The 26,286-nt window shown below is 47.1% G+C and overlaps 2 protein-coding genes across 5 annotated transcripts in view; one reads left to right on the forward strand and one right to left on the reverse strand.

The window, feature by feature from the left end:
* Window positions 1-9,321, forward strand: part of INTS4 (integrator complex subunit 4) — a 33,694-nt gene extending 24,373 nt beyond the window's left edge. For all 3 annotated transcript variants that reach the window (XM_065678864.1, XM_065678866.1, XM_065678865.1), the window contains 8 exons: window positions 216-309; window positions 1,413-1,493; window positions 1,886-2,016; window positions 2,857-2,916; window positions 4,605-4,764; window positions 5,120-5,263; window positions 6,162-6,282; window positions 8,617-9,321. In XM_065678864.1, the coding sequence (XP_065534936.1) occupies window positions 216-309; window positions 1,413-1,493; window positions 1,886-2,016; window positions 2,857-2,916; window positions 4,605-4,764; window positions 5,120-5,263; window positions 6,162-6,282; window positions 8,617-8,810 (985 nt within the window). In that variant the 3' untranslated portion in view covers window positions 8,811-9,321. The remainder of the gene's footprint in view (window positions 1-215; window positions 310-1,412; window positions 1,494-1,885; window positions 2,017-2,856; window positions 2,917-4,604; window positions 4,765-5,119; window positions 5,264-6,161; window positions 6,283-8,616) is intronic.
* Window positions 9,322-13,965: 4,644 nt separating this feature from the next.
* AAMDC (adipogenesis associated Mth938 domain containing) lies at window positions 13,966-26,247 on the reverse strand. Of its 2 annotated transcripts, none has more exons than XM_065678869.1 (4): window positions 26,154-26,246; window positions 21,272-21,422; window positions 16,246-16,341; window positions 13,966-15,543 (listed from the first exon to the last, which is right to left on the reverse strand). In XM_065678869.1, the coding sequence occupies exons 2-4, from the start codon at window positions 21,401-21,403 to the stop codon at window positions 15,403-15,405; spliced, it is 369 nt and encodes a 122-aa protein (XP_065534941.1). In that variant the 5' UTR covers window positions 21,404-21,422; window positions 26,154-26,246; the 3' UTR covers window positions 13,966-15,402. The 2 variants fall into 2 exon arrangements, with proteins under 2 accessions (XP_065534941.1, XP_065534943.1); XM_065678871.1 differs by having other exon boundaries at window positions 15,433-15,536; window positions 26,154-26,247.
* Window positions 26,248-26,286: the final 39 nt, after the last annotated feature.

Raw genomic sequence — 26,286 nt, forward strand, 5'->3', positions numbered from 1 at the left:
CACAGCTGTGCTGGTGTCCAAGAAGAAAAGACAGGCCAAGGCCCAAGGTGCAATCTGTGTTGTAGTGAGGGTTTTGCTGCTGTTTCTGGTGCTTATTCTAAGGATAAAAGCAGGATGCAGAAGTAGCCTCATTGTTGCTTCATTCTGAGTGCATTTAGGTTAATGTACTTGCTGTCTTAATGGCTTTTTCTTTCTTTCTTTTCCATATGCTTCAGTGATCTTCAGAGGCTTGGAGAGCTGCAGTCAGAGCTGGCAGGGATGGCAGACTTCACTGCGACTTACCTTCAGTGTCAGCTCCTCCTCATCAAGGTCTGGCTTCTCCTGGGGTTTGTTGGGCTCCTCTTTGGAAATGCCCCCATCACAGCGGTGCACTTCCATGTGATGGATGGTGAAAGAGCAGGTTCCTGGAGTTCTGATCATCCCGATTCCCTCCTCTGGCACATCATTTATGCAGTGACTTTGCCAGTTACAGAACCACAGAATGGTTTGGATTGGCAGGGACACCTTCCACTAGAGCAGCTTGCTCCAAGCCCTTGTGTCCAACCTGGCCTTGAGCACTGCCAGGGCTGGGGCAGCCACAGCTTCTCTGGGCACCCTGTGCCAGCGCCTCAGCACCCTCACAGGGAAGAGCTTCTGCCTTACATCCAACCTGATATTTAACAATTGTATAGGTATCTCTGTGTATGTATAGAACATATAAATACAGAACATCTAACATGCCTTCTATGGGTGAGAAATGTATTCCAAGGGTTTGAGGGCAGTGTGAGCTATGCCAAATGGCAGCTACACAAACTAGAACCCCTTCTTGGTTTTACATAGCAAAGCTTTTATCGAGCCTCTTCTCAAAATCTGTTTGTTGCTTCCTTTAGTTCTTGCTTTACAAGTGTGTAAGTTACATTCAAACACCTAAAGAAGAAGAAGAGACCAGCATGAATGCTCCTGCCAGCTTAGAGCTTGAGAAGTGCAAGGTCCTACACCGGGGTTGGAGCAGTCCCAGGCACAGCTACAGGTTGGGCAGAGAAGAGCTGTGAATGCTCCATCCCTGGTGGTGTTCAAGGCCAGGTTGGACAGGGCCTTGGGTGCCATGGTTTAATGTGAGGTGTCCCTGCCCATGGCAGGGGGTTGGAACTGGATGAGCTTAAGGTCCTTTCCAACCCTAACTATTCTATGATTCTGAGTGAAGCAACAAAGCGAGCTCCTGTTTACAGCAAGAATATGTAATTTGGAGACCTCGGTTCCCTGTGTTATATTTAAAAGCACAAAATGAATCTTTGGCTCTTTTTTAAGCAACCTGCTGGTGTGCAGCAGTGAGACAGAGCATCTTCCCTGCTCCTGAGCCCATCCACCACAATGCTAGAAATATTCCATCTGAACTTGGTATTTACTGTCATTTCTTGGTGTTTCTTCTGCAGGCCCTGCAGGAGAAGCTGTGGAACGTGGCAGCTCCTCTGTACCTGAAGCAGAACGCGTTGGCATCTGCTGCAGCAAAGCAGGTGAGGTGGAAGCTGCTGGGTCTGGGGATGCTCATGCTCTGGGGGTGCAGCCCAGCACACGGGGGGGTTCTGGGCTCAAGCGCACACTGAAGCTGGGTCATGGGGAGCTGCTCCTCACCCAGCACCTCAAGTCCTTCTCCTCAGGCTGCTCCATCCGCTCTCCCCCAGCCTGTGTTTGTGCTGGGATTGCCCCGACGTAGGGGCAGGACCTTGTTGAACCCTATGAGGTTCATGTGTTTCCACCTCTCCAGCCTGTCCAGGTCCCTCTGGATCCCATCCCTTCCTCCATCGTGTTGACTGCACCACACAGCTCGGTGCCATCACAAACCTGCTATGTGCAGGAGTTTATTAGAGCCTGATGGTTTCTGACCCTTGTGCCGCCCCTTTGACAGATCTTGGAAGAAACATACAAGATGGAGTTCATGTACAGCGGGGTGGAAAGCAGACAAGTGGTCATCATTCACCACATGAGGCTGCAGGCAAAGGCCTTACAGCTGATAGTGACTGCACGGACCACCAGAGGGTAAGGAGGACCTGGGGAAAGGGTCCTCATGGCGTTAACGCTAAGCTCAGTTTCCTTAAGCTTTGGTTAAAACCCAGCAAGGATAAACTGGGCACATAAAACATCACAACATGCCAGTAACCATTAGCGAAAAGAATTCAGAGCTTTCTTTTGCCGTTATATCTACAATAGAAATACTATTTAAATAAGTACTATAAATACTCATAATGCCCAATACTGTAGTAGATGACAAATATATGAGGAAGATGTGTTTTGGGGGTTGAGTTCTCTTCCTTCAGAACATAAAAATAGGTTAAAAATGTTGTAGAGTTGGTATTTGGGATGTATTTAAGTCATGTGTTAAAGAATGCGCTAATGTTGGCTTCATTAAGTATTACTTGTTGAGTCGTAGCAAGTTTTGGAGGCTTCATGTGGCTCATTTTGGCTGCTGAAGTCAATGAATAGGTTTGGGTGGGTTAGAATTAGGGGGAATTAGAGCAAAGTGGGTTAATGTACCTAATTCCTTCAGTTTCAAGTTTGATGTCATCAGTTCACTGTGTTGCCGTAGAGCTCTGTTGTGTATTTGCCTTTTAACCTCTTGTTTTGTAGGCAGAAAGTCAATAGCTTTCTAACAGAGGCCTTGGGAACTTACTTAGTGTCTTATGCAGATGACGGTGGGCAGGGGATATGGATTTGGGGAGGGAGATGGCAACTTGTTTCCTTCTCTCATGGGGAACACTCTTCTGGCCTCCAGTTTGCAAGTTCTTAGGAGCTTGAACTGGATTCCAGCACACCAAAATGTGCCCCAGAGCCCGTTTTCTTTGGTTGAAACTAAGGCAAGGAATGTTCTCCTCATTACAGAGTGGAGCCCCTGTTTGGGATGTGTGAGAAGTTCCTGCAAGAAGTGGATTCCTTTCAGAGGTGAGAAACTTCATTGCTGCTTCGTTGTAGGTTACGAAGTTCCCCCCATCATTGTCATTGGGGAATATCCCATTTGGTTTTCATCTGTGTCTCCCTTCCCCTTTTGCTGTCCTACCTCAGGGACTGCTGCCATGAGATAGTGCTTAAGCAAGAAGGAAACTCCCTTTTAAATGTGGGATCAATGGAAGAGCTTTCTGTGGAAGGAATATCCCTTTTCTTTATCACAAGTTTCTAAATTGTAAATGAGAGTGAATGAACCATTTACATGCTCAGGGTGACAGTCATCTCGCCCAGACATAGATGTTGAATGGCCACTACTTCTGAAGTGCTCACTCAGCTCTCCTCTCACTGGAAAGGTCCTCCTATCATTGTATTCCTAATTGAGATGGCTAAAATAGGCCAAATAGGGATGCCCAGTGTTTTTCCATTGACTAGGGGGGGGATTGGATAGGTAGCCTGGAGATGCAGGTATCCAGAGTTGCCTGAGCAGAATTCCATCTCTAGTTCTGATTCAATTCCCGTTTATTCATGATCTGCTTTGCAGTTGTAGCTGGTTAAGTGATGAAAGAAGGGAACCAAATCTACCCATTCCCTAATGCTCAGCACACTGAGTAGCTGGTGAACAGAACTGCTCATTTGCTTTGCGTCTCTTCCTTGCACCGCGTCTCAGGATCACCAAAATTCATCCTTGTTTCTCAGGAAACCCCACCATCAGTGATGAGTTCCACAGTGTCGTGGTTTAAACCGATACACACAGCTCGTCCACTCAAACCCCCCCCCCGACCCTCCCCACTCCCGGAGGGATGGGGAGGAGAATCAGGAGAATGTAACTCCCACGGGTTGAGATAAGAGCAGCCCAGTAACTAAGGTATAACACAAATCACTGCTGCTACCGCCAATGGTAATATTGATAAGAGAAAATAACAAGAGAATACGATACCACCGCCGAACGAGTTCGACCCCCCCGAAGAGAGAGTGTGCCCTCCCAGGTAACTCCCAGTTACCTCCCTGGGCATGACGTGCTGTGCTATGGAATACCTCTTTGGTCAGTTCGGGTCAGGTGTCCTGTCTCTGCTTCCTCCCGGCCTCCCCTCGTCCCCAGCAGAGCATGAGACTCACAAAGTCCTTGGCCAGAATAAACATTACTTAGCAACAATTAAAACCAATCGGTGTTATCAGCTCTCTGCCCAGGCTGGAAGTCAAAACACAGAGCTTGCACCAGTTACTAAGAAGGAGCAAAACGGCTCACTGCTGTGGAGACCTCGGAGCAGCTTCCAATGTCTGAAGGGAGCTACAAGGATGCTGGAGAGGGACCCTCCATCAGGGACTGCAGTGATAGGACAAGGGGTGATGGGTTTGAACTAAAACAGGGGAAGTTCAGGTTGGAGATAAGGAAGAAGTTCTTTACTGTGAGAGTGCCCAGAGAAGCTGTGGCTGCCCCATCCCTGGCAGTGCTCAAGGCCAGGTTGGACACAGGGGCTTGGAGCAAGCTGCTCCAGTGGAAGGGGTCCCTGCCCGTGGCAGGGGCTTGGAGGTGGATGAGCTTTGGGTTGGAAGGGACCTTAAAGTGCTCCATGATTCTATAAGTAGCTTGGCTGGAAATAACCATTGTGTCGCGTTGAATAACATAATGTGTTTAATGAGTAATGCTGAAGGAAGTGTTTGGTTTTCATTTGTCCTGAACACAGATGTTTCATCTCTGAGCTCCCACACATGCAGGGCAGTTTTGTAGATAAACTGCTGGACTTAATGCCCAGGCTTGTGACATCCAAACCTTCAGAAGTGGTCAAGATTCTTCAGACAACGCTGCGACAAAGCACCTTCCTCCACCTTCCTCTTCCAGAGCAGGTCAGAGCAACACAGAGGATTAAATGCATTATCCTTGGGGACTTCTTTGCCTCTAGTTACTTCCTAATATACCATGAAGCTTTTAGAGTTCAGATTCTTGGTCAGTCTATCTACAAAGCTTTCTTCTTCTTACCTACCATCCCCAGGGCTGCTGCTAAATATATAGAGGACTTCATTCCTGGCAGTATCTAAAAGAATCCAAAGTTCATAGAATCCTAGAACGGTTTGGGTTGGAAAGGACCTTAAGATCATCCAGTTCCAACCCACAACTTCTCCATGAAGAACAGCAGGGATTGTGTTCTCTTCCCTCCTCCCTTCACCTCCTTATTTTTGTCAACCCCTTTCCTCCCAACAGCTCCACAGAGCTACTGCAAACATCATCGAGCCCACTGGTGAATCTGACAACCCCCTGAGGTTCACCTCGGGGCTGGTGGTGGCTCTGGATGTTGATGCAACTCTGGAACATGTGCAGGATCCCCAAGGAACTGTTAAAGTTCAGGTAAGCAGTCGCTTGACATAGATCTAAAGCAGTCATAAAGGTAAGCAGTCGCTTGACATAGATCTAAACATGACTGTGCCTTAGGGGCACTTTGATGTCAATACTTGTACTAATATCTTACTTATACTACTACTAATATCTTACTGATATTAGTAAGAATGTTGGATTTCTGGGGTTTGGGCCCACACTGAGAAAGCGGTCATAGTGCTTTGGGTTGAGTTTGGTTTGAATGTGCAGCTCCTGAGAGTTTGCTTTGAGCACCTTGATGTTCTGTGCTCCACACTGTGCTTCCTCATGCACAGAGCACGGTATGGACATGAGCACATATAAATGCTGCTGAACTTCCAGTGTGAGGAGTGGGAAGAGGAGGAGCAAAAGGAGCTGTTGTGAATGGTACAGGGATATGGAAGTGCTCAAGGCCAGGTTGGACACAGGGGCTTGGAGCAAGCTGCTCCAGTGGAAGGTGTTCCTGCCCGTGGCAGGGGTTGGAACTGGAGGAGCTTTAAGGTCCCTTCCAACCCAGACCAGGCTGGGATTTTATGCAGGCTCTTGGCTCTGTATTTCCAACTTAGCTTTGTTCCTGCTGCTCAACCACTGCTTTCAAATGCAGCTGGGGAGGTGGAGGTGGTGCGATGCCAAGTGAACTATATGAATTCACTGACAGCAGAGAAACTAAAACCTCTGTTTACAATGCAGAGGAAGAGCTGGTGTCAGTGGATGGCTTTTTTCCACCTGCGCTATGGGTCTGGATGGCTGCTCTGTGGCCAGCTGGATTCTTGGCTCCAAGCTGAACCTCACCTCTTTACCTTCCAAACTCAAATGGAACCCACCAGCACAGCTCTCACTCTGCAGATCCCCAGCCCAGTTGCCATCGTTGTTTCCTTCTTTTTCTCTATAGGTATTGTATCCAGATGGACAAGCACAGCTCATCCATCCTAAACCAGCAGACTTCCGAAATCCCGGTCCGGGAAGGCACAGACTGATAACTCAGGTTTACCTCTCGCACACAGCCTGGACAGGTAACGATGATGATACAAGTTCATGTGATTGTGTTGCTGTGCTTCTCTAAGATAACAGCATGTCTTGCTTGATCCCAGTCTCCTGCTCATAGGTATGCATGCCCACAGTCTTGGAGATGTAGGATCCATAGAATGGTTTGGGTTGAAGGGACCTTAAAGCTCAACCAGTTCCAACGCCTGCCACGGGCAGGGACACCTTCCACTAGAGCAGCTTGCTCCAGGCCCCTGTGTCCAACCTGGCCTTGAACACTGTGAAGGATGGAGCATTCACAGCTTCCTTGGGCAGCCTGGTCCAGGGCCTCACCAAAGGATATTTGGGATCCCAGAACCTAAAGCTGTTGGTGGTGCTGCCCTTAGTTGCTCAGACTTTGTTCTTGAAGCCTTTGAGCAGTATTTCCCCTGGCTGACAGGCATTGCTGCTCTGTAGGTGACTGGAGGGGCTGCTCTTTTGGGAGAGAAGGTGCTTGCCACAAGCTGGGGAGCACATGTATGGGGAAGAAAATTAACTCCATCCCAGCTGAAACCAGGACAGGACATCACCCATCTCCATGCAGAACAAGATCAGTTGTAGGAGTCGGGTCTGCAGCCTTGGTTAAAGGCAGTGAGTCAGGGTAAGCTGACTCACTGTGATTCACTGGCTTAGATCTGATAGGTAATGGAGCATGGCAGGAACCTTTGGAACTGTGGGTACCCAACAGCAGTTTCAGCACTGATGCAACTTTCACCCTTTTAATAATGCCCTAAAAACCCCCACCCTTTAGCCTGGATGAAATCCTCCAGCATTCCCACTCAGACTCTGTTGGCATCTGCACGTCCCCATGGAAGTGCTTCAGTAATTGGCTTGTGGACTTCGAACAACAAAAGCAGAGGATTTGTTCACAGCTCCCTTTGTCCTGTTTCCTTTTGAATCCCTTCACGTTTATTCAAATGTGGGTTTTATTTGAGCAGTTTATTTTCTGAGCTGTTATAAATAGCGTTTGGTGATGGGTTTTTAACCAACAGAGTTTTCTTTAGTGCTGTGTTCTTTCACATGCTCCTTTTTATATAGCACTTCCCTGGTGTACTCGTTCATCCTGCTAGCTTGCTTTGGAGAGGAAAAACCAGTATTGTTTCTAGGACTGGAAGTATCTGGATTTAAAGGTAGCAGGGGGAGCTAAATCAAGTCTTTATTTCACTATAAGGGTGTTTTAAGTATGGTCCTAAGGAATGATCAGAAGGTCTATAAAGAGCTGCTCTAGTGGAAGGTGTCCCTGCCCATGGCAGGGGGTTGGAACTGGATGAGCTTTAAGGTCTCTTCCAACCCAAACCATTCTATGATTCCCTTCTGGTGTCTCCCCATGCCATTACTTTAACCATTAAAGCTGACACTAGCACTTGGGTGTATGAAATGTGGGGAGGACACAAGCAGGGAGCGTGAGGACACAGGGTCACAGTTCAAAATGGACAAATTGCCTTCATTCAAGACAATGGAACTTAGAATCATAGAATAGTTTGGGTTGGAAAGGACCTCAAAATCACCCAGTTCCAACCCCCCTGCCATGGGCAGGGACACCTCACACTAAACCATCCCACCCAAGGCTTCATCCAGCCTGGCCTTGAACACTGCCAGGGATGGAGCACTCACAACCTCCCTGGGCAACCCATTCCAGTGCCTCACCACCCTCACAGGAAAGAATTTCCTCCTTATATCCAATCTAAACTTCCCCTGTTTAAGTTTTAACCCATTCCCCTTGTCCTGTCACTGCAGTCCCTGACAAAGAGTTCCTCCCCAGCATCCCTATAGGCTCCCTTCTTGTTGAAGGCTGGTGCTGAATGTGTGCTTAGGGAGGAGAACACCCAAATACAAAGCACATGTTAACTGATGGGGGTAGAGCAGAAGTGATAGAGGTGACTAAAAGCTACAGATAAGAGTTGATGATACGGAGAAAAGGGGAGCCTTGGGGAGGTGTTGGCTGAACTGTGGGGTAAGTGTGGGATGAGGTTATTCCTTGTGTTCTGTCTGGTGCTGGTGCTGTCGCAGCTGGAGCACTGCTGCAGTTCTGGGGGTCTCCCTGCAGCAGAGGGGCAGGATCCCCTCCCTGAGCTGCTGCTCACTCTCTGGGGGTGCAGCCCAGCACACGGGGGGGTTCTGGGCTCAAGCGCTCACTGAAGCCAGGTCATGGGGAGCTGCTTCTCACCCAGCACCCCAAGTCCTTCTCCTCAGGCTGCTCCATCCGCTCTCCCCCAGCCTGTGTGTGTGCTGGGATTGCCCCGACCCAGGGGCAGGACCTTGCACTTGGCCTTGTTGAACCTCATGAGTCATCTTTGGGTTGTTCTGTTTGTTTTCCTCTGCAGAGCCCTGTCAGATCGAAGTGCGGTTGCTGCTGGCTTACAATTCCAACCGGAGCAAGGCGGCTGCTAAAATGCCCAAATCTGCCTGGAACGAGAGCTTGGAGGCTCTCCCACCATCTGAAAACGGCATAGAGGGGACCATCCCCTTCAGCAAGCCTGTCAAGGTGTACATAATGCCCAAACCTGCCAGGCGGTGAAGTCTGTTGCTGTGAGAAATGTATTTATGGGCTCTTTGGCTGACATGAAAGCAATAAGAGCGAACCCAACCCAAACTGGTTTATAATGGGTTCAAACAGTCAAGCACAGATATAAAGCTGCTGAAGAACTTTGGTCTTCTCTGTTAGGAAGCAAGACAGACCAATACAGGTGTTGTTCATCCAGTGAAGAGCCATTTCAAGCCTATTCAATACTGAACCCAGGCAGTTCCCAATCACCATTCCATTAGTAATTTAACTGGGGCCTACCTTCAGTTTCACTTATCAGGAGGCTCTCCTCCAAGCCTTTAGGTTTTCTGCTGTGTATTTACCATGTAAATGCTGAAGCACAGGAATCAGTGTTATTTTTACAGTACTCTGAAACAAAGCTGAGGAGTGTGGGTGTGTGTGAGGTCTTTTGGGTCGGTTTGGGTTCTTTTTGAGTGTCTAAACCTTGCATTTGTGCATTGGTACCTAAATTCTTAGTAAAGCCAAATAAATACTCTCAAGTGCTGTTGTTCTGGTGTAGGAATTGCACCTTAAAGTGAAGCTGCCAATGGATGTAGGTTAAATCCTGAGCTATTTTACCTCCTCTGCAGCAAAGTGCAGTCCTGATGAGGGCACAGGTTGCTGTGCTGTCGAGCGGAAGGAGGAGGAAGCTGTTGGTGCAAGCAGCAGAATTCAGTTAGCAGGACGTGGAGGTTGAGTTACAGCAACACATGGTATGTTACTTGTTACTTGTTGATAAAATGGAGTCAAACATAGAATCATAGAATAGTTAGGGTTGGAAAGGACCTCAAGATCATCCAGTTCCAACCCCCCTGCCATGGGCAGGGACACCTCACACTAAACCATCGTACACAAGGCTTCATCCAGCCTGGCCTTGAACACCGCCAGGGATGGAGCACTCACAACCTCCCTGGGCAACCCATTCCAGTGCCTCACCACCCTAACAGGAAAGAATTTCCTCCTTATATCCAATCTAAACTTCCCCTGTTTCAGTTTTAACCCATTACCCCTTGTCCTGTCACTACAGTCCCTGATGAAGAGTCCCTCCCCAGCATCCCTATAGGCCCCCTTCAGGTACTGGAAGGCTGCTATTAGGTCCCCACGCAGCCTTCTCTTCTCCAGGCTGAACAGCCCCAACTTCCTCAGCCTGTCTTCGTACGGGAGGTGCTCCAGCCCCTGATCATCCTCGTGGCCTCCTCTGGACTTGTTCCAGCAGTTCCATGTCCTTTTTATGTTGAGGACACCAGAACTGCACACAGTGCTCCAGGTGAGGTCTCACAAGAGCAGAGCAGAGGGGCAGGATCACCTCCTTCAACCTGCTGGTCACGCTCCTTTTAACATACTCATCTCTATCGTCCAGCTCTCCTGTTGCACCTTTGTGTGTCTTTAGGAACACTGAGATTAAATACCATGGGTTGGAGAATTCCTGACCCCATCCCACCAAGCTTCACAGTGACTGTTTGTGGGTGATGTGATCCCATCTGACTTGAGGTGAGAAAACCCATCCAGGTTTTCAGTTCACTTTTGGCAGTCAAAGTCTTTCTGATCGGCCAAAGCACTGGAATGTGCTCTCAGTTAACCAGCAGGCAGTTTGTCAGTGTTCCCCACAGGAGGTGAGCCAGGAGCATGGAGGGATGAGAACTTACTAACAATGTGATCCTTCTGGCGTTCCCATTGGAAAGTGGGTCCGTGCATTGCTCCCGTGTGCAGGGCTTCAGCAGGCTGAGGAACTCCTATGAGGAGGAATCCTTTGGTGGGGTTTCCTAGGAGCACTCAGATGTGTGAAACCTTATAGGGCAGCAGCCAAATGTGACCTGTGTTCATAAATCAATTGTTAGAGAAAGGCAGAGGGGTATTTTTAGCAAGTAAAGAGCAGTGAGGAAATACTTTCCAGTTGTCCAGAGCTGTCCAGTGTAAATAATGACCCCTCCTGTGCTTTCCTACAATAAAACTGGAGAACTCAGGCTGATCTGTTTCTCGTTACATGAGTGGACACGGTGCGAGGTCTGAGGAAGACGGGAGATCACTGCAAGGGTTATTGTGATTTTCTTTTAATCTTCTAGCAATATTGTGGTCTGGAGACTCAGAACCATTGAACTGTTCAAATCCTTCAGGTATTCTCAAGTTAAATATCAGTTCTTAGTGCTGCTGCTCTCACAAACTGGTTTTTGGTGTTTTATCTTTAGGACCTTGCATGTCTCACAGCAGAGTCGTTACCGGCTGACTTCTCCTTGGCATCCTCAGTTCAGTTCCCAGCAGACAGGGGCTGATGTACATCTCAGTAGGAGGCAGTCTCCAGTCAACTTCATAGATCCATAAATCACAGAATTCCAGGTTGGAAGGGACCTTGAGGATCATCTGGTCCAACCATTCTTGGCAAAGCATGACCTAGACATGATGTCCCAGCACACTGTGCAGCCCAGTCTTAACAGCGTCCAACGCTGGGGCATCACCTCTTCCCTGGGGAGGTTATTCCAATGGCAGCTTGTTCTCGGTACCTGAGCCTGCTCATTCCAGGCTCTATTTTTCCCCTCTCAGTCTGGCACTTCAGTTTGTCATCCCAATAAGGACATCTAATTCAGGTGCTGTCCATATGCTCCAGGCCACAACTGATGCTTTGGCAGGGGCAGAGGGAACAGCTTCTGTTCTGAAGTGCTGCCCTTCCTTGTCAGGTTAGAGCAATATTGATGGGCAGCACAGGGAAGCTTTGCTGTAGATAAACCCACCAGGTCCTGGCATTACCCAGCTCTGGCACAACCTCTGCTTCTCCTCAAGGTAATTTGGCTGCTCCGTGCTTAACAGTATGTAAGTTACGGTTTCTGATTTACTCCCAGGCCCCAACAGCTGCTCCAGTCTGGACCTTTTCTTTTGCATTTTCATTTTCAGTATCAAAATCTTGGCTTCTTTCTCCCACTTTCTGAGCACTGGGACTCATTTCTACTGTTTGATCCCTTCGTGCTGTGCTTGAGCTCCTTTCATCATCATAATAGGCCAAGATCACTCGCCTTCTATATTACCACCAACTGAGAATCAAATACTGAAGAGCTATAGCAAAGTTCATCTGTAATTCAAAATGTCTAAAACCACTTGAAACTGTAAGGCTGCTAGGAGTATTTCCAATCTCCTCATGAGTATTCCATAGTTGGCTTCTCAATAGCATCCTGTAAGTTTTAACCTGATCCCTAGTTTGAATCATGGAAGAAATGGCAGGTTCTCTTTTTTCTTCTTAGGTTTCATCTGTTCAAGCAGATTATATTCATCATCATCTCAGCTGAACTGAAAGAAAAGGGTTCTGTAGCTCTGATGATCTTAAAATTCAGTGTCAGGGTCCAGTCAAATATGTACAAACACATTTCCTCAATAGCATTTGACTGTACCCATTCCAAGATTCAGATTTACCTTTGATTTCCTTGCTGCATGGATGAGCAGATTTGTAAACATGGAATCATGGAATGGTTTGGATTGGAAAGGACCTTAAAGCTCATCTGGTTCCAACCCCTGCCACGGGCAGGGACCCCTTCCACTAGAGCAGCTTGCTCCAAGCCCCTGTGTCCAACCTGACCTTGAACACTGCCAGGGATGGGGCAGCCACAGCTTCTCTGTGGCTCATTTGAAGTCCCCTAAAGCCACCAGTGTTGGTGTGTTTGGGGTGGGGGAGTGTTTTGATGGCCTTGTGCTCCTGGCTGCCAGCTCGCTCGTGCTGCCTCACCAAGATAAGGGCTGGGACCTTCCTGGCACCCAGCCGGGCCCCAGCATTGCTTTTGCACAAGTTCACTGCAGGCAGGAGATGGGGCTCATGGTGGGAGGCGAAGTGGGGTGTGTGCATGAGAAACGCTGCCCTGTGAAAGTGCATTCCCATCATGGGGCCAATGAGCCCTTCACTGTACCCAGTTATTTATGGCTGTAGCTGAAAGCAGAGATTTAATGAAGATATCAAGTGAGGGCTGCTGGAATCTTTTGATGAATCAGTCCCAGCTGTTTCTACCATGTAGCAAAGGCACCAAGAAGGAAATTGGGCTTTTGGAGACTGGAGCAGCCCAAGTGGAGCTGATGCCACCTCAGGAAGCTGTGAGGAGAGCAGGAAGAGAAGATCCAGATGGGAAAGACTTGAAGCAGATCAATTTGACACTGAAATCTTGTCCTGATGGTAGTGAAACCTGGCAGTTTGCCTTTAGAAAGTGAAACCTGTTTCCTTTGCATACTGCAGCTCCCTGTTCTGGAAGTGGAAGCTTCTGAATCCTACCTTTTGCCAAATGAAAGGAACAACTAAGAGGCTGCAGCACAAAGCAGGTAGGGCACAGCTCCTAAAGTCACCTAAACACTGAACGGGCTCTGCTCCCCCCAGGGTTTTTAGGAGGACAACACACGGAGTTCCACATGATGGGAGGAGCACAAAGGATCTTCCTCAATGTAGGATATGGGCTGAGCAGTTTTGTTGAATTTGGCTTTATCATTAATGTGTCACATTAATCACAGAATCAGAGTGGTTTGGGTTAGAAGGAACCTTAAAGCTCATCCACCTCCAACCCCCTGCCATGGGCAGGGACCCCTTCCACTGGAGCAGCTTGCTCCAAGCCCCTGTGTCCAACCTGGCCTTGAGCACTGCCAGGGATGGGGCAGCCACAGCTTCTCTGGGCACCCTGTGCCAGCGCCTCAGCACCCTCACAGGGAAGAGCTTCTGCCTAAGAGCTCAGCTCAGTCTCCCCTCGGGCAGGTTCAAGCCATTCCCCTTGGCCTGTCCCTACAGGCCCTTGTCCCAAGCCCCTCTCCAGCTTTCCTGCAGCCCCTTTAGGCACTGGAGCTGCTCTCAGGTCTCCCCTTCAGGAGCCTTCTCTTGTCCAGGCTGCCCCAGCCCAGCTCTCTCAGCCTGGCTCCAGAGCAGAGCTGCTCCAGCCCTCGCAGCAGCTCCATGGCCTCCTCTGGGCTCACTCCAACAGCTCCATGTCCCTCATGTGTTGGGCAGCCCAGAGCTGGAGGGTAAAGATCAGGTGTTTGCTCAACCTCTAACAGGGTAATGTGCATACTGTGGTACTTAAAAACTGGTATTGTCCACTCAGTATGAGACTTACTTACAAAGTCTCTTCCTGATGAAAGCTGATGAAATAATACAAATATATCACCACAAGCAAGAGAGTCAAACTACCCCTGCTAGAAGAGAACAGAATTTAATGCAGAAAGTCTTCACACAGAGTGGATTGGCAGGATGTGAGTCTATGGCATTCCCTTGGGATGCCTGCAAGGCTTCTGGGGTAGTGGTTCACCTATTTCACCCCATGGAAGTTATGCAGACAAATACCACAGCAGTTCTGATGACTGCTGTACCAGCTGCTGTGTCAGAGAACGCAGCTGCAGCTGGGAGAGCAGCTCTGGCTGGTTTAGGTGAGATGCCTCAAATGCAGCTGCACTAACAGAATATTGCTGTCATTGGGAGCTTGCAAGATAAAAGCTTTCCCTTACTTTCCCTCTGCTTTGTATTTGAGCAGATAAAAGGGTTGAAATGATTACCAGAGCAAACAAACAGAACAGAGGATTTTGTGAAGGGTTATTCTTGGGGCTTGGGAAGGTCTTTGCATTCTCATACCAGTCTCAGCCTCCCTGCTACTGCTGGGAGAGCTCCAAGTGCCTCAGGCCATTAGTGTCACCTTTGTGCTGTCATTAACAGAGACTTCATATGCACAGCTTGGTGGGGAAAAGAATACCTACAGGAGGGAAGTTGTCTATTAATAGAAGCCCACCAACAACAGCGACGAAGAGAACTTGTTAAACTTGTAGCAGAATAACCTGCTTGTTGGCACGATGTTTAAATCCTCAGCTAACCATGACCAGTCAGAATCCTCACATCCAGCCCCACTTGCTAGCAGCAATGTAGGCTGATTGCCTAAAGATCAATGTTTGCTCTTGGTTGCAAACTCTTGTGACAAATCTTCCTGCTGATTTTAAGCACATAAGGACTTTTGAATAGATACATATTGCACTACTCAAAGCATTTTCCTATCATTGGGAGGATTAAGGCTTAAATTTGATGTTTATTCCCTGTAAACTTTACTTTTTATTCCTTTTTCAAGCTCAATGTAAAACCTTAGTGTTAAGTTACGTGATGGTCATGAATTAGCCAACATCCTGACTGAAGTCACCAGCAGGAGGCAAAGCTGTATGTTCTGGGTTTGCTTTTTGTTTGTGTTTTAACTTAGTTGTATGAAGTTTTACCTTCATACCCACTTAGTTGTACCCATCAGCTATCCTATAGCTGCATTCCAGTAGCCAGTAATGTAATCTTGGGCCATTTCCTAATAAAAGTATTCAAAACTTAGCAAACAGGTGAAGAGCTAAGTAACCAAAATATGAGAAGTATTCAGGTTAGATCAGTCTCAAGAATGTATGGAAAAGGTTCTATAATTCAATGATTTCATTACCAACCCCCTTTTGTAATCAATCACTTGATGTATTTCAATCTAATAAACTGCCTTTGCATTTTAGACTGTCAGGGCACAAACACCTTGGCATGGAGCTCCACACTCTGTTGCCTGTAATTTGATGCAGTGGAGGCATGTGCCTGGGATTTGTGTGGTCAAGGAGCTGCCAGGAGTCAGCAGGTTGAATGGAAGACCCCCCCTACTTTGGCACCCTGTGCAGCCAGGGCGTTGTACTGCTCCACAGCCTTCTCTGTTTGCAACACCAACACATCGATCCCGTTTTTCTTTAGATAGTCCACAGTGGATGCTGGAACCTCAGAAGAGAAAAGGAAATGGGAAGAGCAAGTATTAGATTCTTTTCTCCTCACACTATAAAGCAGGAATGGGGCATTCACAACTTCCTTGGGCAACCTGTTCCACCCTCACAGTAAAGAATTTCTTCCTTTTATCCAACCTAGATCTCCCCTGTTTAAGTTTTAACCCATTACCTTGTCCTGTCACTACAGTCCTGGTTATTCTATGATTAAAATGCAGCCCTTTCTTACCAAAATAAATAGAACCGGAGCTAAAGGTACAATTAATAAGGTGTTACTCACCTCATCAAAAACTAAAGAGTGGCTTCTCCTGAAGCTCAGACTAGCTACAGGAACTCAGAAGTGCTATCTGCTGAAGCGAGCAACAAAAATACCTCATTATCAAAGCCTTTACAGCAGGCCAGAGAACGAGTTCATGACCTGTTCTAAGAGGGTGAGTAATGACATTGTAAGAAGTTCTCCTTGTTTAAATTCCTCCTGTAGCAGATGAACCTGTTTTACCGTTTCACATTGATGCTAACACAGAGGATCTCACGTGATGTTTCTTACAGGAAAAAGGGACTCCTGGCAGGAGTTCACTGATGCCAATTCAGCATCCTGAATTTTTCCCGTTTTAGGAAAGCATCTTAGATTTCTTTTTCCTCCTGATCAGAGAGAAAACAAACAGTTCTAGTTCACATTTCTCACAGCACACAGGCCTACCTGCAATGCCTCACTCATGCCACGACCAATCACCACAGTTTTAACACCCTTCTTGACGACTTCTTCAAGGTCAGCTGGCTGCACTCCTGGAGAATGCTAAGAGCCAGGAGAGGAAAACAACAGTTTGTACTGAGAGCATCAACCAGGTAAGCTCCTTCTATGTCTTTTGAAACTGTCCACAGAGTAGCAGCGTAAATTAGCAGTGCCAAAATGTAAGACAAGCCTCTTCATACACACAGCAGATAACACTGGTAATTAAAAAAGGCATTCAATATACAGATGAAGAATGATAATTAATCAATTGATGGCAATATTATAATACTTCATTGAACAGGCAAAAAGAAGCATTACGTGCTTCTAGAATATGTGGAGCTGTTGGAGCCAGTCAAGAGGAGGCCATGGAGATGCTGCGAGGGCTAGAGCAGCTCTGCTCTGGTGCCAGGCTGAGAGAGCTGGGCTGGGGCAGCCTGGACAAGAAAAGGCTCCTGAAGGGGAGACCTGAGAGCAGCTCCAGTGCCTAAAGGGGCTGCAGGAAAGCTGGAGAGGGGCTTGGGACAAGGGCCTGTAGGGACAGGCCAAGGGGAATGGCTTGAACCTGCCCGAGGGGAGACTGAGATGAGCTCTTAGGCAAAAGCTTTTCCCTGTGAGGGTGCTGAGGCGCTGGCACAGGGTGCCCAGAGAAGCTGTGGCTGCCCCATCCCTGGCAGTGTTCAAGGCCAGGTTGGACACAGGGGCTTGGAGCAAGCTGTTCTAGAGGAAGGTGTCCCTGTCCTTGGCAGGGGCTGGAACTCTATGAGCTTTGAGGTCCTTCTCAACCCAAACCATTCTGCGACTCTATGATTTACATCTAAGAACGAGCATTTTATAGCTGTTAAAGTGAATTCCACAAATTGCAACATACTGCTGTTTTCAAAGGAACAAAATCTGATTGTAACACCGATTGATTGTCCCAACCCAATCCTCATTTTAATTACAAAGAGCTCCTCAGATAATTAAAACGATAAAATGACTTCCTTGTTTACTCTGCAAATCTCATTTACCACTGAGGACTGGAATACATTGTCATCTTCATTTCAGTTTCAAGTTCTGCACTATTCCTAATTTGAAGAAAGGAGTATTTGAAACCAAACTCCTCCACGACAAAACGAGCTTTAAGAGCATGAGGGTTTTAAAGAAATACAACTATTTACTACTACTTTAAACACAAGAATCCACAAATACACCTGTAATGTTAACATAAAACTTCATTATATCACAGTAATTCTCCTCCTGGATTCAAGTTTTATGTATCTCTCTATGGCCAAGAGTAAGATACTGCACAACCTGTGCTGGAATTTAGCCCCTCTTTGGTGTGCATTGTTTTTAGATCATAAATAACATTCCCCCTCCTTTTTTTGAGTAGAATTCTTATGTTCCTTGAGAGAACCAAGATGAGTTTCACACCTGAAGTAGGTAATGCCATGGTGGACTTCTAGAGGATGTTATTTTAATGCTTTATCCCTTACACTTGCAGAAAAATACTCCATACTTTCAATGAATTAAGGTCAAAGCACCAGCTTAACAATTGGTTTGATGTTCCATTAGTGAGCTTAGCTCTTTGTGTCCTCTCCTGTTCTTTCTTCCCTGCCCAAGCCTTCAGCAGCTGATGCTGCAGACTCAGACAAGATGTAAGAGTTCTCTTCTCAGCCCTTTCACTGCCTCAGCTTGCAGAACAGAGCAAGTGAGACTTCTGGAGCTGAAACAAACAAGTGAGGTCCTCAAGTTGCAGGTGAGAGAAACTTCCCACAGCAGAGTGCAACTTCCAAGGAATGGATTAAACTTATTCCACAAGAAAGCCTTTAGCCTGGATGGTACCTGGAATTTCAGCAACAGAGGTGGTTTGCCTTTATGGTTCTCTTAGTTCATAGAATAGTTAGGGTTGGAAAAGACCTCAAGATCATCTAGTTCCAACCCCCCTGCCATGGGCAGGGGCACCTCACACTAAATCGTCCCACCCAAGGCTTCATCCAGCCTGGCCTTGAACGCTGCCAGGGCCATAGAATACTTCATAGAATCAGAGAATCAGCTATGTTGGAAACTACCTTCAGGATCATCATGTTGGAAGGGACCCATAAGGATCATTGAGTCTAACTTCCTGCTCCTCATAGGACTACCTAACACTAAACAGTATAACTAAGAGTGTTGTCCAGACACTCCTCAAGCACTAACAGGCTTGGGGCCATGACCACTTCCCAGGGAGCCTGTTCCAGTGTCCAACCACCGTCTCACTGAAGAGCCTTTTCCTGAAGTCCAACCTGAACTCCCCCTGATGCAGATTGACTCCATTTCCTTGTGTCCTATTGCTGGTCACCAGAGATCAGCACCTCCCCCTTTGCTGTTCCTCTTGAGGAAGCTGAGGACTGGGATGAAGTCACCCTCAGCCTTCTCCAAGCTGAACAAGCCAAGTGACCTCAGCCACTCCTCCCAAGACTTTCCCTCCAGGCTTTTCAGCATCTGGGTCGCCCTCCTCTGGACACACTCTTATAGTTTGATGTCCTTATGCTGAGGCACCCAAACCCACACATGACACTCAAGGTGAGGCTGCAGCCGTGTGGCCTTGAGAGGGAGAATCAGCTCCCTCAACTGGCTTGGTATGTTGTGCTTGATGCACCCCAGGACACAGCTGGCCAGCCCAAAAGCTGTCCTCTCCTTAGTCCATTCACATCTGATATCTACACCTACAATGCAGAGGTCACTTCAACCCACAAAGCAATCCCAGAGCAAATCGTTGCAAGTGTATGTTTGTGACAGAACAGGACGTGCTTTTCCTTTGGGGTTTTTTAAAGTAGGCTCAAAACTTGGACAAAAAGAACTGGAATGTTTTACTGCAATTGCAATAATTGGATTACAGGGGAAGGTTTGTGCCACCTAAGTACTCCTGAGACATTGAAGCCATGGAACAAAAGGATTTTCTTTGTTTCACAAGACACACTGATGTGGGGCTTTCACAGTGTTGCAGGAAACATGTAACATGATGGAATAAGTGTATCCTTGTCGACTGGGCAGCTGGAGGGGGAGAGGCAGGGCAGCAGAATTCCTTGCCTCTTTTGTTCTCTGACTTCCTACTCTTTTCTCCCATGATGGCAGAAGTGCAGCCAGGCAGGGAGGCTGCCTTCCATTCCCAAGGGTTAAGGCTGTAAGAGCTATCAGTGCTCAGTTACAGAACCTTGCAGAGCCAGTTATGCGATGAAAGGATTACATACCAGACAGCAGCCTGACAGCAGAGGAGGAAAGGAAGCAATTCATTTCCAGCTGGAGTGTGGGACATGATCAGCACTGCTTGTTTCCCCAACTTCAGCTCCATTTACCCCCAGGAAAACCATGCTCAATGAAAATAGATACACTATAGTCTACCATAAAGAAACAAGCAGAAAATGCATCTGGTGAATGCTACTGCTTCCAGTGCTGACTGGATTCATTTTGTACAGTTCTTCAAGCTGGTGATGCAGTCTGGAAAAGCTTAGCTCTGTTCTTATAGTGGTTGCTTGCTATTCATGTTTAAAGCACATCACCTAACTCCTCATAGTGGCAAGAAGGATAGAACTGACCTAAAGAACCAGGAGAACACTGTCAAACAAGCAAGAAGTGAGTCTCAGCAGACAACCCACCTCTCCAGCCAGTGAGAGCTTCATCTTTAGCATCAGTCCCTAAAGGAATTACCTTTCAAAAGGTTATATATGCAGCTATCTCTCTCTGCAAGGTAAAGATACCTTTGCAGAGAGAAAGGTAGAAACTACCTTTCTCTTGGTGTTATAAACTGTATAAATGGACATCTGACAGGTTAGCAAAGCTCTGTTCCCCCAAAGATTATAGATGAAGTTGCAAACCCAAAGGTTCTGCCCTTGAGTTGTGTCAAAATGAATTCAGCAGGGTTGCAGATGCAGGCGCTGGGCCTAAGACATGGTTGGTACATTGTCCTTTTGTGCTTTGACTTTTGCTCAGAAAGCCTGGGATATTTTTCCCTAGCCAATACAGCTATTGTAGTGCAAGCCTAATATATGGGGAGAATTACCAACATCAAATTCCTAACACAACAGATGTTATACTGCTTCTAAATCTGGAATGTCAATACTGTTCCATGGACTTTTATACTGTTCTGATAGCATTTACAGATAAAGCTTAAAAATTGTGAGGGCAAGCACTTAGTATATGGCTACCAAGAGCAGTCATTGTGTGCTTAGCCAGACTGTGAGCTTTTCATGGCAAAACCAGTGTGTATGACACTAGCTGCATATCTTTCCTCTGAAATAAGCACAAGGGACTCTAAGGAAAAGGATCTAAACTAAACCACATGCATTGTTGTCTTCCAAACGCACAGGGTCAGTTACTGGTGATTTCTTTTAGCTTCACTTACATTTTTTTCCTGTCTCACTCAAGACAATTTCTGTTTACACTGTCTGAAAGAGGCTGTTACCAGCAGCTGGTGACAACTGCACTCTTAACCAAACACAGAATCCCGTGTGAGACCTATAAGGGATGCGAGAGCTGCCTGGTTAGGGGAGCTGGGAGGAGAGTTGCTGCACCATCACCTACAGGACATCGTGCCTGCAGTCCTCCAGCCCGTTTGCACAGTCATGTCTGAAACACACACTTGGTTCTTCCCAGGAAAAGCCCAACACATGGAAGCAAAAGGCAACTTGCAGAATCTCTGGCTGGAATTTTAACAACTGGTCTTTGGACTAGAGGATAATAGAATCATAGAATCATAGAATAGTTTGGGTTGGAAAGGACCTCAAGATCATCCAGTTCCAACCCCCCTGCCATGGGCAGGGACACCTCACACTAAACCATCCCACACAAGGCTTCATCCAACCTGGCCTTGAACACCGCCAGGGATGGAGCACTCACAGCCTCCCTGGGCAACCCATTCCAGTGCCTCACCACCCTCACAGGAAAGAATTTCCTCCTTATATCCAATCTAAACTGCCCCTGTTTAAGTTTTAATCCGTTACCCCTTGTCCTGTCACATAATAACCAGCAAACTTACATTAGTCCCAGTTTCTCGCCAGTCCCAGGTTCGGCTTCCTCCTGGCCAGACTTTGCAGTCCTTGTATGTTGTGGAGCAGCCTTTCACCTTCATCTGACCCCACGAAAGGGAAGCAATTTCAGGGGAAGACATCACAAAGTTGAACCAAAGTCTGGAAAAAGGATATTTTAATGCATAACATCAGGCTAACACATGCAGCATGTTAACATAACCAGAAAGCTCTGCCCCTGCCCCAAGGAGTTAGGAAGGAAATGCTATTACAGGCTTTATCCACATCATTTTGGCACAACTGAATTGAACTGAGGGTAATTTTGTGCAGGACTTGGCACAGATCATTTTATATACTAAATCTGTACAAGTATTGGGTGCTCAGCTCTTAAAACTACCAACAGGGATCAGGTTCCAGAGTATCTTCTCACACAGAATCATGTAAGCACAGACTGGTTTGGGTTGGAAGGGACCTTGAAGATCATCCAGTTCCAACCCCTCTGCCGTGGGCAGGGACATCTTCCATTAGAGCAGGTTGCTCCAACCTAACTGGGTTTCAATCTTCTCCCTAAAATGTACAATGAATATACTAATTATATCCTAAAATATCTGAGACACACCATTTCTTTGGCTGCTTTGCTAATTCAAAGTGGTACATGAGGTTAATCAACTCCCAATAAACACAATGGAAAGGCCATGAACAGAACAATGGCATTGCCATGTTTCTACAGCAAAGGAGACTTTCCAACCTTCTTTCCCTTGTCACTCCTGGCAGAGATAAATATCTCTGGACAGTTAAACACCCAAATAATACATTTTCCAATGTCTGACCTCAATCTTCATTGTTTCAATTTAAACCTATTTTTTTCCTAATCCTTTCTATTGCTGACAAGAACAGCTTAAGCCTTCTCTTTTCCACCATCTTTTGTTTCCCAAGGACTTAACTCCTTGTGTTTTTTCCTTTCTTTTAAAAGAAACAAACTTTCCTTCAGTCATGTTTTCTACATTTCTGCTTATTTTCTCCTCTCTTTTCCCCTGGCAGCCAACAATTGGCATGCATCTTTGATGTGGGCTGCCTAGAACTAGATGAAGTGCTCCAGCTGAGGCCTTATCAGCACTGCTAACGACCAACTGCTTTTTGGTATTAAGCACACTCATTTTGAGATCTCTATCACAGTCACAGCTGGGCAGCCATCAGGCAGGGACTCAAAGCACCAGCTCACCCCACCATGGAAGCTTATGCCCTCTATACAGTCCCTCACATCACCGTGAGCTGATTGCTGCTGTGATTCTGGCAGTAGATAACAAGAGGAATTGCCTGGTGACACCCTGGAAATGCTCCTTGAAGGGAGTCACCTTTCCATCTGTCCAGTTCAGGAGGAAGATGGTCTGAACACCACGTTATGTAGAAAACTGGTTGTTCCTGCAGTAAAAAGAGATCTGGTCCTGAACGATCCAGAAATTCTCCCTGGCTGATGTTTCCAGACATGAGGTTTCTCATCTTTTACTTTCTAATCCAAATCCATCAGGAAAAAGAAATAATAAATGAATCAATCGCAGGAACCCTGGTGGCAGAGATTAAAGAGCCCTCACAAAACAGAAATCTTTGGGTTACCAGGTTTCCAACCCTCCTGGAAAGCCTTTTTCCTGGCTTGAACATGCTATAGCAAATCACAGCACAGACACACTCTCCTCAGATTGCCAGGAGAGGGTCTCAGTGTCCCACTTCACATGACATAAAAACACATTTGTTTGGATTCAGAACAGGAGCAAGTCTGCCAGAGGTGCTTCTTCCCCAGAATAGCTGCTTCTTCCACAGAATAGGTGCAGAGAAGAGACAGGATCCACAGGGACATGGACAGGCTGGAGAGGTGGGACCATGTGAAACCTCATGGAGTTCAACAAAGGCCAAGTGCAATCCTGTGTCAAGGCCAGGTTGGATGGGGTTTGGAGCAAGCTACTCTAGTGGAAGGTGTCCCTTCCTGTGCCAGGGGGCTGGAACTGGATGGGCTTTAAGCTTCCAGAACACAAACCACTCTGTGACTCTTCCATCCCCTGCCAAACAGGCAAGCAGCCATGAGGGAATGAAACTTGCTTGGATTCATGTATTTTGGCTTCCCTCACCGCACATCCACAATACAGTGGATTTAAACAACGGTCTGCAAGACTTTTTTCCAAAGATCTGCCTGAAGGGAGATTATAGCAGAAGAATAACCAGCTGTAGTCCCAACAGAATGAAGTCACCCACCAACTGCAGTAAAGGTTGAATAAACTGCTCACAGCCTGGCTCTAAAGAATGAAAATAACCTTTGCCTGTGTTGTGTTTGAGATGGAACAGCAGAATTAGACCTGGAGATTTGACATTGGTGAATGAATAGTAGTTAGAAATATCAGCTTTCCCAATCCAAATGGTATTACAAGGCTGGAACTGGACGACCAAACAGGACAAAATGCAAACAGGAGAGCCAGGGTTAATGGAATCAGAATGGTTGGGGTTGGAAGGGACCTTAAAGCTCATCCAGCTCCAACCCCTGCCATGGGCAGGGACCCCTTCCACTAGAGCAGCTTGCTCCAAGCCCCTGTGTCCAGCCTGGCCTTGAACACTGCCAGGGATGGGGCAGCCACAGCTTCTCTGGACAACCTGTGCCAGCGCCTCAGCACCCTCACAGGGAAGAGCTTCCTAATCCATACTCTTGTTTCCAAATAGCACAAAAATAAGCAAGCAGCAGAAACAAAGAAACAAAACTTAAAAGCCAGGCATAAAAACTGTAATCTAAGGCTCTTTCCTATAATAGAATCATAGAATAGTTAGGGTTGGAAAGGACCTCAAGATCATCCAGTTCCAACCCCCCTGCCATGGACAGGGACACCTCACACTAAACCATCCCACACAAGGCTTCATCCAACCTGGCCTTGAACACCACCAGGGATGGAGCACTCACAACCTCCCTGGGCAACCGATTCCAGTGTCTCACCAACCTAACAGGAAAGAATTTCCTCCTTATATGCAATTTAAACTTCCCCTGTTTAAGTTTTAACCCGTTACCCAAAGAATACCAGTAACAGGATTTGAATTAGTAAGAGTATCTTCAAGTAAGAATGAACATTTTATCTGGAACTTTGAACATTCTGGACTGTTGTGGTTTAAGTCCAGTCAGTAACTTAGAACCATGTAGTCTCTCTCTCATTCCCACCCTGCTCCCGGAGGGATGGGAAGGAGAATCGAAAGAATGTAACTCCCACGGGTTGAGATAAGAACAGTCCAGTAACTAAGGTATAACACAAATCACTGCTGCTACCACCAATGATAATAATGACAAAGGAAATAACAAGGGAAGAAAATACAACTGCTCACCACCCGCTGACCAATACCCAGCCCGACCCAAGCAGTGATCTAGCTCTTCTGGGTAACTCCCCCAGTTTATATAGTGGGCATGACGTGCTGTGCTATGGAATACCTCTCTGGGTAGTTTGGGTCAGGTGTCCTGTCTCTGCTTCCTCCTGGCTTCCCCTCCTGCCTGGCAAAGCATGAGACTCAGAAAGTGCTTGGTCAGACTAAACATTACTGAGCAGTAACTACAGACATCGGTGTTATCAGCGCTGAAAGTCAAAACCACAGCACTGCACCAGCTACTAAGAAGGAGAAAAATGAGTGCTACTGCTGAAGCCAGTACATGGACACAGGGCATGGTCCTGTCACCAGTCAGCAAGGAGCAGGAAAATCCTTCCCTAACAAATGATTTGGCTTTTTTAATTACTATGACAAAAGTACAGCACCAAAACACACACCACCGCTTAAGATCAGAGACCGTGAACTCTATGACTCATAAGTTTAACCTAAACTAACAATTTCTGTAAGCTGCTAGTTCAGACACAGAGACGAGGAGGAGGAATGGTTCAGGAATCTACAAGTAAAGTTATGAGAGTGTAAAATCACAGCAAATAAAGGAAGGAGAGCTTAAAAGGAGGCAAAATACGAGTTTATGTGAGGAGACTGTACCGAACGAAGCAGCGGCTGAAGAAAAAAACAGCTGAGAATGAAACAGAAACTTGAGATGAAGCGCAGTCAAACAAGCAGGTGGATTTTAAAGTTGCCAACACTCATCTCCAATAAGAGTAAATGTTGTTTCAGAGCAGCTCCCACCAGCAACAAATGGAGTATAAAAGCTGAATAGCAGCACATCAGGGTATTTTATTAAGAGACCGCAGAGGGAAGGAATGCTTCACAAGAGCAACCTGCGATCAAAAAGCACAAAGGTGAAAGAGTAAGTCAGTACATGGCCTACAACTGTAACGCGTCAAAAGACAACATTAATTCTTCAGGGTCAGCAGGCGAAGGCAGGCAACTTCTCCTCAGCCATTTCAGCAGCAATACAGCAGCTAAAGGAGCAGGTCTTCTTAAGGACTTCATAACTGACAGCACAACAGCAAGTACAAAAGGCAGGTTAAGTTTAAACCGGGTGAGGAGGGGGCAGCTACCAAGTTTAAGAACGAGAAGAACTTTCTTCGGGAGCTCGTTAACCTAATACTGCTGGGAGCCGGGTGAAGGGAATTACTGGTGAACATCACAGCGGGTGGGGTGATGGGAATAGCGCAGGATTCCTCAAAGTAGGTGGGAGAGAAGGAATAAGGAAAAGCAGGGAACCGAGAGAAGAGTTAGGAAGGATGGGATGCCGGGGTGGGCAGTACACCCTTCAGACACCCCCCAAACACACCTCAAAGCAAGGCCCTGCCACCTCAGCACTCTCCCTAACGCCGGGCAGCTCTACAGAGCGCCCGCCTGCCTGCCAGCGGGGCCAGGAGACGAGCGGCCATTCGCTCCCTTTCCCCTTCCATTCCCGTCCCACCGCGTCCCCTCACACCGAACGGGTCCGTTACGGCCGTTAACACTCACCTCACAGCGCGCTCCCCACCGGCAGCCACCTCCACCGCGGAAGGGAGGGGACAGGAACTCTCGGTGCCCTCTCATTGGCCAGCGTTACCTGCTGGCCACGCCCGTCCCCCATTGCGATTGGTCAGCAGGGCGG

This window comes from Lathamus discolor, chromosome 4, assembly GCF_037157495.1.
Source record: "Lathamus discolor isolate bLatDis1 chromosome 4, bLatDis1.hap1, whole genome shotgun sequence".
NCBI lineage: Eukaryota > Metazoa > Chordata > Aves > Psittaciformes > Psittacidae > Lathamus > Lathamus discolor.